General features: G+C 36.3%; 1 protein-coding gene across 1 annotated transcript; it reads right to left on the bottom strand.

Moving 5' to 3' along the window:
* Positions 1-101: 101 nt before the first annotated feature.
* si:ch211-66e2.5 (hemicentin-1) lies at positions 102-8,819 on the bottom strand. The gene is made up of 6 exons (XM_043234678.1): positions 8,459-8,819; positions 8,023-8,250; positions 4,826-5,092; positions 3,661-3,993; positions 3,323-3,574; positions 102-452 (listed from the first exon to the last, which is right to left on the bottom strand). The coding sequence occupies exons 1-6, from the start codon at positions 8,817-8,819 to the stop codon at positions 445-447; spliced, it is 1,449 nt and encodes a 482-aa protein (XP_043090613.1). The 3' UTR covers positions 102-444.
* Positions 8,820-14,276: the final 5,457 nt, after the last annotated feature.

Below are 14,276 nucleotides of genomic sequence, written 5' to 3'. Positions count from 1 at the left end.
AATTCATGCGAAATAACGCAAGTGACACAAAACGAATCATTTCCCAGCAACAGCAATCACAAACCCCGCCCAAAAAGCAGGCTTAAATTAATCAAACATGCTTTATCTTTTGTACTATATTCATTAATTTATTATTGTTATAATTATTGGGTGAGTAAATATCTACAAAAACATTGATGTCAATGTCAGAGCTATCGCAGTGTGTCATGAAACATAAAAATGCTCTGTTAAAGTGACCACACGCACAATATTAATAAAGCTTACTAGGATAGATTTGACACATATGTAGGTTTGACTCTCATATTTAACAAATCATAACCCCTGAAAAGAGAGCCCTCTAAAAATTCATCTAAAATGTAACAAAGAGCCGAGCCCACGTCCGGAAAGTCCTTAACGTTCCATCTAGAACTGTAAGTCTTCGGTTCTTTCTCAAGGTCTCTGGACTTAAACACCTGTAAAACACACACAATAATAGTGAATTGCAGATTAGCACCGTACAAAGCTTTTCTGACTGTTTTGAGATTGCCTAGAGGTTTAGCAGAACAAACAAACAGACTCATTTATGTACATCTGTGATAATAAGACATAAGCTGTTTACATCAGTGTTAAGTTAAAGCTGATGCAATGCGATTCTTTTCCATATAAACCCAGAATAAAGCATGATAAAAAAGCAGGCAGGACTCATATTACAGAGGAGAAGTGGTCATGACTTTGGCTCTTCTGACAGAGGAGCAGTTACAGGAAATGTTTTGCTTCCTGTTGCTGTTAAATTTAAAAGATATCACAACAGTACTGTGAACGTTTCTAGCAGCAACTTCTGCTATGGCTATCGTGTTTTATTTTTCACTCTGCTAAGCCATTAAAAACATATTGTTTAAAAACACACTTAACTTAATAACCACAAAACAGATTTTAGTTGTTGAGCGTTTACTTAAATAAAATAAGCTATAAGACAAACCTTTAGGTTTTTTTACTCAGTTGTCATTTGCTCTCAGTTTTATTATGTTAAATGAAATCACATTTGTAAAATATAACGTTAACGTGGACCGTTTGTCAATGCAAAATTCCTGCACAAATCAGCAGCGGATTTCTAGTTCCCAGCATGCTTTGCATATGGTTAGATGAGGAGAATAAATGTTGAAATGAAATGCTGTTTAATGTGTTTTTAGTAAAGGGAAAGTAAAGTTTGTTGCTCAGTTCTATCTGACATTTATGTTTATGTTGATTTTACCATTATGGTGAAGCATAGACCTTGTTGTTAGGTTATTTTTACTTGATCACGTATGTGCGCTGTGCTTCTTAGTATGTGATGCCTGTAATGTTTCCATAAGATAAAAAAATGCATGGTCAGCATTTCCACCTTTCACAGTCAAACAATCACATGTGTGTGAGTGTCACATGTATTGAATAAAATGTTTTCGAAATAACTAAACATTAAAAGCTCTTTCCATTATCATAAAAATGCAGAAAACTCAAGCCTGCACAAAGCAATGTTGAGCAACAAGAGTGAATCGTGTTCAGGGAACATTTACGTTTTACTCATCAGTACAGTTAAGTTACCTTAAGTTCAAAGAAATCAGATCAAATCAATGGAAATATGTGTCATCATTTTATTAAGTTAGATCAAAATGCTATTTTTTGAGTGCGTGTGATTTTTAAACCACTTTAAAATCACAGTTTTAACCACTAAACGCAAAAGCAGATATTTTAGAAAATGTACCAGCTGCTGTTTTCCACGCAGTTAGCAGTAAAGCTCTAAGCACATATCTCAGTCCTTTTTAAGGATTTATATAAGGAGCATTTGTTGTTGCATACATTTAAAAGAAGAAGAGAGGTGAGGATCCAATCAACTTTTTTTTACCGGTGAAGAAGCAAAGAAAGAACAGAAAAGAAGAACCAGGGTACAAGGAACTAGAAGACAGAACTTATGAACTGAGAAAATAGGGGGAAAAAAGGCTAATTATTGCAGACAAAGGCAACACATGCTATGTATTGCAGACAAACACTTCAGAAAACAGTAAAGGGTGACAAATCAAACTACAGAGAGTCTCCAAAACCAGAACAGGAAATAGAAAACCAGACAAATACAAACCCAGTGTTGTATATCACAGTGGCATGTGTGAATGCCAGTAACACTTCAAAAATGCACTTCTTGTGTACAGAATTAGTGTGCTATCAGTTGAAACTTAATGTGTGGAATGTCTGCTCTTTTGGGAGTATCTGTTTTTGGAGCATCTGCAGACCGAGGGGATCAGCTCGGGGAATGGTACCGCTATGCTACACTGGCCAATAAAAAATAGTTTTAGGGCTTTGGAAACCTGGGGCTGTCCAAAACCCTAAAACAGTTTTTTAATGTTATTTTGGCAATTTCCTTTTTTGACGTTTGTAGCCGTTGAGGCATATTTCGCTTTTTTAAAAAGGCTTTGCACTTCAAAGCCAACTATTTTAGGCTTCTCTTCCTTTTAGCTATGTGTAAAGCCACAGTATTGACAAACGAAAACTTCTTTTGTTGCTAAATGACACTAAGCTAAACAGCGAATGTGACATAATTCACATTACGTAACGTTTCTTTTGCAAGCTGTGTACATTTTTGGCCTTTTTTAGAGAATAAAGAGGGTTCCACCTTCACAAGTCTATGGAGTGCAAAAACATTTGAAGCTCAATATCTCAGAAGGCAGATGGAAGGTCCAGAAATGTAGCAAAGACACAGTTAAATAATCCACGTGTCATTAGGAGTTTAACAGTCATTTTATGAAGCTGCGGGAATACTTGTTTTAAACTCATTCATGTAATTAGTAGTCTTTTTAAACCTGCAAAAGTGTACTTATTTTTTTCCAAGGATTGTGTATCATCTGTTGAAATGTATGAAGTCTCTTATTTTTAGGGGAGTATCAGCACACTATCAACTCATAGTACTTGAATTCTACACAAAGTATCAGGGCTTCAAAGCTTAAGGCACACTGAATAAAGTATGTGGTTATTGTAAAAGATTTTTTTTTGTTTAGTTATTTTGTCAATGACCTTTTTTGACGTTTGAGGCCTGTGTTCATCTTTTGTTTTTTTAAAATGCTTTACTCTCCACTTCATTTTAAAGCTAAAAACTAAAAACAGTTTTGACCACTGAAACCTTTGCGATAATTAGTTAAACAGGCAATTTTTGTACAAAGATGTGAATTTATAAAAGTCTTTTTTCTAATTAATGAAGCAACAACTAGGCAGGTATCAGCGGGGACAGATATTAGGAGAGAACTCTTGTTGCCTTGATTCAAAAGACAAAGAAAATCCATTAAAAAGTACATTTCTAGTGCTTTATTGCTCTCACCTTTGGATTTGTGCTTGATGACAAACTGTTTGCTCTTTTTCCCCAGGATATTGGACGCAGTGCATGTATATACCCCTGGGCTCAAAGATGCAGCTCTCAAAACCGGCTGATTATCAGCCTTCTCCTGAAGGTTTGAGGAGGTCCAAACATACACAGGAGGTGGGTTACCCTCCGCAGTACAATCCAGCGCTGTTTCACTATCCTCACTGATGTCCAGTATCTCTTCCCCTGGACTGCGGAAGTCCGGTGGGTCTGATAAAAAAAAATAATATATAGATTTAACATTTATAGCTATAAAATATCTTCGCTATTGAGTATTGTTGACTTTATTCACCTACATTGAACTGCAATGTTGAGAACTTCAGACTGAACTGTTGGAGGAGGTTGAGGTCCTTCTGCTCCAAGTTCCAGCTGTGCTTCACACCTGTACTGAGCTGCATTATCGGCTCTGTTTGGGACAATCAGCAAGATAGAGGACACCTGGACTGGTGTTGCAGGGGATAACTCTGAGAACGAGTGGTTGTAAACCTCATTTTTTCCTTTGTACCACCGTAAAACGAGGTACTGGACAGGTGCGACGTTCTGCACCTCACACTGCAGCTGGTACTCTCTTCCTTCCACCACTGGACTGCTGTGATTCACTAAACTTATGGAAACACTGTCTGGTTTCTCTGCGTAAAGACAATTGCAAATTTAAACAAAGGCATTTAACGTTTAAAAAAACGTATTAGTTTAGACCAGCTTAATATGCTTTTATATGGTTAGTTTTATATGTTGCAGGTTGACCTGTTTTAGTAGCGTAACCATGTTAAAAGCCACTTGGTAACCAAGTAAGCATAGTAAGTATAGTTTGCTCAAAAATGACAACTGTGTCATCGTTTACTTATTTCTTGATGATCTTCACCAAATCTGCCCGAAATGTAAATTCTGCTTACGTTCATTAAAAAAGGCTGCCACGCAGACACTTTAGAAAAATGCGCATGTGGTACATTTACATCACTTGTTGCACGTTCGTAACACTTGGAACATGGCATTAAAAGTTCCGTTTTATCCGAAACAGATGAACTTTAACTGGAAATGCTTCATCATGTTAGTGGTTTCATGTTTCACAACAGTTCAGAAGTGAAATGTCTGGTGAGCGGTGCTGAACCGTTGATACGCTCTATCACATTTGAAAGTAATACACCACCTTACACCAAACCCTGCCATAAACCAATCAAATATTGTTTACAAAAAAAAGCATGAGAAGGGAAACAGACGCATTTGCTGAAGTAACAATGACTTTTTATTTTATTTTTTAATTGATTCGCATACTAAAGTGTCACCGTTACTATTGTTGTTTTGAAATTGTACTGTTTGTGGTGTGCTGCGATTGAGTATTGGCAACATTTTCATTTCCGAATGATTTACTTCTTTTAAATGGATTGAGCTGGTCATTCGAAGCCAGACACAGCTACTCTATGCTGCTTTTCTTCAGACGAGGGTTTTAAATACTGTACTCACTGTATAGAACGAGGTTGAGTTTTTCCTCACACTGTCTGGGAGCGGTGAAAAAAACACCATAGCAGATTGGCTCCTCAATCCAGTCAGTCAAACTGTCCACCCGCCACTGAACGCTGAGGTCATTCTGAGTGTGCGATGCGGCAATGATCGATTCCCATCCCAGCACGCGCACCGGACGAGAGGCCACACAGCTGACCGACACCGGATCCCCAAACTTCACCACTACTCTGGAGGGAGATATCTCTAGCGAGCAACTGTCAGCTGACACTGAAGAAGGTGTGAATCAGAATCATCAATATCACAAAAAGCTGGGCTGTTTTAACCCAACTTTGGGTCAAAAAGGGACTAACCCAGGCGTTGGGTTTAATTTTTACATTCTGTTTTTAACTTAAAAGTTGGGTTAGTCCATATTTGACGCAAAGTTGGATTGAAACAAGCTCTCTAAAAGTGTAATATGGCTTATGTAGAAAATATAAATGCTATTTAAAAACAGCTATTGCGCAGTAAGCCAAAGTTTCTTTCTTTTAAGCAATACTTTTAGAATGACCAATGTAAAAACATTTTGAAAACTTCCAGAAACAACAGAATTAAGTTGGTTTTCGTGGGAAGTTGGTAAGTGTAAGCCGATATGCTCCTCATAATTGTTTACTCTCAACTTAACTTGAAATATTGCTAAACAACTAGCGTTATTTTCACAGAGAAACATCTTACCTATTCCGATAATGGACAGACTGAAAAAGCAAAAGAGATTGTTTTTCATTTTGATGAAAATGGTTGAAATCTGCTATAGTCCGCACACAGAGGCAAGAGGAATTCCGACTCGGTCTTGCTTGGCAACTAAAAACTGAACAGTGACAGCCAACAAAAGCCTTGTACTGAAGGGCCTGGAGGGGGATTGAAGCAGTGGGCCTCATTACAATCAGCTCTCCCTCTGCTCGCACCTCACTATTTCTCATCATCTCCTGCGTATCTTGTGAAACTGTCTTTTTCATATCACATTTGAATCTAGCGTACTGAAGCATTACCACAATAGAACTGTCTCGAATTGTAGTCGCGAACTGCAATAAAAAGTTTAATGGCTCATGTTCACTGTTTTTGTGAATCACAGCATGCATCGCACTTTAACTATGTTTTAACCGATTGTGCACATTTATTTTCTTTATTTCACTCTTAACACATACCGTCTAGTTTATTTTTAAATTCGCTTACATGAGTTAAGAGCTACTGAGCTCCAGCGATAGCTGTCTTAAAATGCTTCGCTGCAGCGAGGTTGCTATGACAACACTCACTCACGGAGGTTTTGGCAGACTGAAGTCACTCAGGTCACTGTGTTAAACACACAAAAGAGACACAAAGACTTATTTAAAAAAAAAAAAAAAAGAAATAGAATTCATGTTTTCTCCAAGTGCTTATTACTTCCTTGGGTGTGATACACAGATATTTATTTATTTTTACATTTTACTTTTGTACTTTTTTTTTTTTTAAATACCTGTATGTAATTTAATCTGTAATTAATATCTGTAATTACAGTTAATTACCCATGCCTTAATCAACCCTTAACGCTACTCACGTCACCAAACCTGTACCTAACTTTTCTCACATCCTCCTCAATAGCAGCAAAAGTGTTTTGCAATACAATTTGAACATAACTACAGTGTATTTATTGTATTATATAAGTTCATAGTAATGCCACTTAACATAAAGTTAAACTGATTCTTGACATGCATGTAGCTATATTCAGATGCTACAGTAATTTGTTAATATTGGCATTGTAAAGTAACTATAGGTTTGTTTTTAGGCTCAGATGTTCATTCAGGGCGGTTGTTTATTGGCCAAGTTAAAATGGCACCCACAGATGTGACAATTTCACGTTTTGGTTGAAGGCTTTGTTTAGATTAACATATTCTTTGAATCACTTTGAAGCTCCATCCTGTCACAGTTTCCACCGATACTCATCAAGAATATTCCCCCAACAAACTAAAATTGAAGGTGAGAAAATGAGAACGGAAACAAAGCTGGTCAAGTTTCACAGTTTATTGGGGGTGGGGGGTAAGGGCTTTTAAAAGCTGCTCTGTGCCGTGAATATACATATATGTTAAATGCTTCCAAATGTTGCAGGGTGACAAAGCATATACCAGATTATTAATGTTTTCAACAATATTGTCTTTTTTGATAATTGTAGTTTTTTCCCTTTTAAATTGTTTCATCCATCGGTGGTTCCTAACTGTTTTTTTCTTTAAGATCCTGTTAACAATTAATATGGCAGTGAAGACGAAAAGCTTAATTTTATTATCACTTTTGCAATTGCTATATTGTAATTTTTTTTTAAACTTGCAAATATATGTACCCTCGTATTAACTGAATGACAAAATTGAATATTTGTTCTGTAGAATGAATTTGTCATACAGCAGTGAGGGCGAACTTAGTAGAAAAGCAAAATCCAAATGAACATCTAAGAAATAATACTTCACATTTTTTGTAAGATGTTAATTTCATGCTAACATCGAAGGATTATTACTTATAAATGAAAGCGGTGTATTGTAGTGGTTCACTCACTTTATATGAATAAATGATGAACCTCTACTAGTCAACACATTTTTATAAAGTAGAAAGAAGGAAAATACAAAACTGCGACAAGTTATCTTAATGTCATTAATGTTATATTGACCAGTAATTAAATGACAATAATCAATGCAACCAACAATTGGGAAAAAGTAAGAAAAGTCCAGATTGTGGGACGAATACCTGCAAAAGAAAAGCAGTGTTAATGATGTAAAACACTCAAATGTTTTTAATGCTGAGTCCCTGCCTACAGATGAACTCTTTAAAAACACAGGTTACAAAACAAGCGTTTCTCGTGGTGCCATAGAACTACCATTTTTAGTTCACCAACAGTTTTTAAAACTGAAAATAATCTGAAAATTAAGAATATTTAAAAAATCTGAAGAAACCTTTTCCAGATGAACCTTTAATTGAATGGAAAGATTCTCTGGATGTTGAAAGTTCTTTGTGAAACCAAAGATGCCAATAAAGAACCTTATTTTTAAGAGTGTACAAAGAGTGACTCCCAATCAATATTAAAAAAAAAAAACATAAATATGCACAAAGCATTCAAGTCATCAAATAATGTCTCAAATGTGCAAAATTATACACTTATTCAAAAAATATCTAAATTAGCATTTTTATTCATAACCCACCTGTCCCACCATTGACGATGAACTCTATTCTGTATCTTCCCAGAGTGTTTGTGGCGGTGCACGTGTAGGTTCCTGGACTGAGTTCTGAGGACTGGAGAACTGAGGAGCTGATCTTCTCTTCCAGATGATCCCATGTGTACGTAGGAGCCGGGTTTGCCATCACTGTACAATTCAGCATACCATTATTGACTTTAATGGTCTCTGTTGAATTGGAGCGTTGTGGTTTATCTGAGGAGGTCAGAGATACATTTCTCAGCACAAAAAACAAATACTGTACAACAGAGATATTTTGTGTTCTTTCAATTAATATATTTCATATTAATATGCAAATCTGCGTGAGAAAAAAATCACAGTTTCACATCCTTTACACTAGAAGGCCCAACTGAAAATATATACTAAATGAGGTTTATAGGTAGCTTAGCAATAATAGACTCACAGTGTACTTCAACACTGAGAGGGTCAGATGTGACTTTAAGAGGAGGTTGAGGTCCTTCTGCTCCCAGATCCAGCTGTGCTTCACACCTGTACTGAGCTCCATCATCAGCTTTGTCTGGACGGATCAGGAGTGTGACAGTTTCATTCACTGGAGTCTTGACGGTGTCACTGAAGTTATTTTGTTTCAGCAGAGTCTGTCCTTTGTACCATTTGACAGTGAGATACTGAACAGGAGCCACATCGAGAACGTCACACTGAAGCTCATACTGCTCTTCCTCCATCATTGGTCCTGTGTGATTCACAGTCCTGATGGACACACTGTCTGGTGTCTCTGTGGAGGAAAGATTTACACACTCTGACATCTGCTGTGACGATGACTCTACATTTATTAGACATCTGAGAATCTGAGAATTAACTGAGTAACAGAAACAGTGACTGGGAGCTGTACTACATTTATTAGATATATCTGAGAATTAACAGAAAAACTGAGTAACAGAGAAACTTACTGTAAACAGTGACTGAAGTTTACAGTTAGCTGTGGCAGATCCACCGTGTCTCACAACAACTCTCTGAGGGTTGATCTGAACGGGACATTCAGTTTGAGCACCTGCTGAAGACAGTGAGAAGGATTTTTATGGGAAAAAAAAACAACTCTTAGAACTAATCTCACTGTTTAACATTTTAAACATTTCATCATATGTTAATATACACAATTTTAAAGTGCATTTATTTCACCAGACAATTTTTATTATCTATAGAAGGCTTCAACGACACCAACTTGGGCCTAACTTAGAATCAATAGAATCAATCACTGCATGATTTTTAACAGGCCCACATATTATTATTTCAAATTTCTCACTGGTGTCGGTGACTCGTTGGCGATTCTATCAGATCACGTGTCTGTATTTAGGATGAACCTAATCATCTTGTCCTTCATACTCCTGCCTGCCTGGACCATTGCTCATGTACCTGGATTATCTCTCTTTGTTTTTCCCCTGTTGGATCATGTTTGATGTCGACCGATCTTCGCTTGTTTAACGGTCTGCTCTGTCTTGTCTTCTACATATCTGTATTTCACTATTTGACCCTCCATTCGTTTTGACCATGCATTACTGGTGTTCATCTTAAAGTCAGCACGAACCAGAAGTTTGCCACCAACTTTGCTTCTGTATTGTGACATACTTCAGAGAGAAACAGAATACTGAATGAGGAAATCAGAGGACCTGGATTGTTTTTTCTACTTTGAATTGATTGGATGTAGTAAAGTAGGTGTTTAATTCAGAAACAAAACTTGTCTGACAAACTGATATCATTAGAGAAGACCCGATGTTTCAGAGAAGAGGAGCATTTTCAGATTTGGATTAAAGATTACGAAGGCAAACTATTTTTTTGTGGATTGATTTGCATGGATGAACTGTTCACCACAAAATTAGCAGTGTGAGCTAACACAATAAATACAGTCAATTTTGAGAGAGAAAAAAAACAAATGTACCGACATGTTTTATGATCAGTGAGTGCAAGTTTCTTTCAGTTGAAACAGCTCAGATTTACATTTTAGGTTATTTAGCTTAAAGATGCATATGATGTTGCTAAAAAGAACATTATTTTGTGTATTTGGTTTAATGCAATGTGTTTATAGTTCTAAAAACACATTATATTCTACATACTGTACCAGAGGTGTAAACTACTATAAGTAATTTTACTTGATTACTGTACTTAAGTATTATTTTGGGAGGGGATTTTATTTTATTCAAGTACAATTTAAACAGGCTATTTTACTCGATTACATTTCTGAAGAATAAAACTACTTTTTACTCCTTGCAATTTTATTTCAACTTATTTCAAATTTTATCTTATGCACATTAAATATGGTAAACCTAAATGAAATGTGTGTGCTTGATGTGAGAACCAATGATCATTGTTTTCACGCATCAAGCAGACACACATTTCTACTTCAGTTTCATCAGATATAGGTCTGGATCCAACAGTTCACCATCAAATCTGAGGAAGCATGTTGAGATAGCAAAGTTGTGTTATTCCCAAAAAAGATTATTCATTGTACTTTCTGTTTTGATTGAGCCTTTGATTGAGACTTTATCTGTTTGAAATATATTGACTGAATGCACAAGATTGAATGCAAGTAAAATCATTTTTAATTAAATGTTAGTAAATCTCCAAAAAGTGTTTGCTATGTAATTCATGACTATTGATGTTCTTACATCAATAGTAATAGTAACATCCAGGTAGTGGATCAGTTTTAAGTATTAATTATCTATTAATTTATTATCCTTTTAGACACAAAAAGTGGCCTTTCAAAATATTTTTATTCTATGACTCTCCTCATTAATTCAACAAATTCTTTTCTTAATTCATGTTTTATGAAGGTGTCGATTCTAAAAGACCCATTTATAAAGACCCATTAAAGCCTTGTCTGTGAAACCGGGATATATGATGCAATTAATTATTTTATGAATTACTTCATATCTTGCAATACTGACTATCTAGCAGTTGTGAGTTTCTAGCATCTAGCTACATCTAGCAATTCTGAGAAAAAGTCAGATTTTTGAGATAAAAAAGTTTATTCAGTGGTAGAAATGCACTTCCATACAAATGTCATTATTTTATAAACTTTTTTTCAAAAGGCTTCACAAAATGACTCACAAAAGGACGAGGTCAGAATGGATTTTAAAAGTCGAAATCAAATTTAAGGTAATAATGAAAATTTCATGAAATTCTGTCTGTGAAATTTTTCATAAAAAACACAACCACACTATATTTCTGGTCATTTTAATATGTAAGTAACATCTGTCACCATCCTGTGTACAAGATGCCACGAGATTTATTTTAATATATTACAATTAAATCTTAATCTAATCATGACATGTCTTAAGCTAACATTTATGGCTAATATATGTAGATAAGAGGTAATAGATAACATTTAGGCTCATTTAAGTAACAGACATATTTCAGGCACAGAACAAAAACATACATACCTGTAAGGCTCACAAGCTGTGAAACTGTATAGAGATAAACGAATCCAAAGAAATGTTGAAGCATATTCATTGTGCTCAGGGAAAAGCAATTGAACAGAAAGACACAACTTTATGACTGTACCTCTAACTGTTTGGTCTGGGACTGAATAGCTCTACCTCGAGCATGCAATAATGAAACCAAAAAAACAAAGTGGAAAACAGAAACCCCACCCCTGATTTCCTGTCTGTCCTCACTATGAGTTAAGTCGTGACGACAACTGGGGTTTTCAATGGACACCTCATCAGCTCTGATAAGAGAAAGTGCAAGTGGTTAACTAATCCTGAGACCCTTTCCCATCATGTGGGCACAAACAGGCTACAGGTGTAACCACTCATCAGATTGTTGAGGAGCCGACAGTCAGTGGCTGGGGGCTGAGCATGCTGAAAACGCGTTTGGGAAGGGGAACATGTCCGCATTGCGAGGATATGCCCCTGACAGTACTGCAATCCCGCCATTCTATCTTTCGGGACGGATCAGCACCTCCTGTCACCCAACCTGGTCTCCCTGCGGCTAGCAGAGGATCAATGGCTGACACATTGGGGGATAGGAGGCCTACAGTGAGTGCCGTTCTGCTGGGAAGTGGGAATATTTATACTTTTAGAATATATTTATCACACAGCAGGACCATTAAGTAATGACCAGTTACAGGAACTGTGACTACTGTATAGGCCTAAATTTTAACCTATACTATATAAGTTTGAGGTAAATTCTAAAACAGTTGTGCATTAAAAGTGCATTCACTAGCACATGTATTTGTCAAAGAGAAAATTAAATAACAATATATTTATTTTAATAATAATTACTGTAATACTGTAAAAAAAGCTAAAGGCACATATTAACTTATTCCATATCAATGTTTGCACTTTAGCATACACAAACTGTGAAACTGCAGAGGCATAAACAAATCCAAAGAAATGCTGAAACATATTCACTGTACTCAAGGAAAAGCACTCAAACAAATGTTGAAAATAAGCTCTGCCAGCACAGTCTGTGAATGAATAGCAGTGCTTTAAGCACAAAAAGAAGAAAAAGAAGAAGAAGAACAAAGCCTGATCCCCACCCAGAAAATATTTAGAGAGGTCATTTCAGTAAAGATGATTTCAAGAACTGTTTACAGAAGAAAACACAAGCAGAAATGAAAATGAACTCTATAATGACCTGAATGTTTGAAATGAGTTGGGTCATGGTCCAGTAAACCAGAACATCTTTGGACAAGGCTTGGGGCTGATCGACACAGGCCTCTTTTTAGGTTCATAATTTGATGCTTTCTCTAGAAAAACAGTATGTGCTGGTTAGGTATGTTTTGAGGCTGGCATGCTGGTTTGAGCTGGTCCTTTGCTGGTCATGTGCTGCTACTGAGATGATCTGACCAGCTTAAGACCAGCATAAACCAGCAAGATACCAACAAAACCAGCATCCAGCTTAAAGACATACCTTTTTCAACAGGGTTCACATAAATGTAACATTTCCGAGTTGTCCAACGCTGACAAATGGCTCAGTTTTCTTGCACACAGCCTCCTCTTGTGGTAATTTCAGGATACAACAGAACATCTGATTTCAAAGGTGAGCGTTCATTCACAGAATCAGGCTGAGAGACCAAGCAGACTTCATGTGTCTGGAGCCTCACATCCATTCTGGTGCAGATCTGTGGTTTATCAATGCATTGCACAGCAGCACAGCTTTTTTTTTTCTTCAGTTTAAGGGTTTGTTGATGCACCACTTTATAAGTTCTGCTTCTGGTTTATTTCTTAGTTTCAACATTGCCACTGAGCGGCCAGCTATCTTTACAATAGTGTCATTTTCCAAATGAATGAGGCCACTTTTGCTCTGTGTGGCACACTGTACAGACGTAAACACTTCAACAGCTTGGGGCTGGAAATGGCATTAATATCAACACCCATGTTTGTGTGCGAATCTTCAATTGTACAGATTCGGTTTGTCCTCAGCTTGACTGATAGTGAATAGTGTCACTGAATCTGTCTCAGTGACATGGCAGTGAAATCAAATGCTGCACAAGCACATAAATAATGCATTGCTACAGAAGAACAGAGATCCATTTTAACCTCCAGTGTTTAGGGGTTTGATTTGAAACAGCATTATGAATGACTAATATTAAACAATATAAAGACTATCATTTACCATCATTCAGTCTCCAAGCAAATTCCAATCAGAAGTGAGTACACGTATGCCTTACTCCAAAAGGAGTAATACAAGAAAGCATCATTTCCTCTTTAGTATATGTTGTTAAGACAAAAATCTCTTATTTATCGCTGCGAAATGTTTCCATTTGGACCCGGTCACATTTAATAGCTTTTAATAAACTGTTAGATCAAGTCTCCATGTCAGAAATTTCACATCCAACCCCAAATGCTGGATCCTGACAGAGATTTTGTCTTGTATCAGCAAAAATCCAAGAAGCGTTATTACACAACAAACAAAAGCATGGAAAAATACCGTTGTGATGGTATAATGATCTTTTACTTGTTGTCTCTACACTCAGGAAGACAAATACCCCACATAAGTACAAGTTTCAACAACAATGGAAAATACTAAATGGTTAAATTAGTATAAACTATTATGTTTAATGATAAAATTAATAATAAATTGTTGCAAATTAATCAAATTAATATAGGAGAAATGAACAACAACAACAACAACACAAATATATGCCCCTTCATTAATGTGTTGACTGTAATTTAAGTTTCAGTTTTAAATTAATTCTGTTCATTTCTGTAAGTTTGTAAGAGCAGGTACAAAAATCCTGCGAAAAGGGTAAGAAATGCATG

Source organism: Puntigrus tetrazona, chromosome 3, assembly GCF_018831695.1.
Source record: "Puntigrus tetrazona isolate hp1 chromosome 3, ASM1883169v1, whole genome shotgun sequence".
Classification (NCBI taxonomy): Eukaryota; Metazoa; Chordata; class Actinopteri; order Cypriniformes; family Cyprinidae; genus Puntigrus; species Puntigrus tetrazona.
The sequence above is the reverse complement of the archived record's forward strand: the minus strand, read 5'-3'. Positions and strand labels throughout refer to the sequence as shown.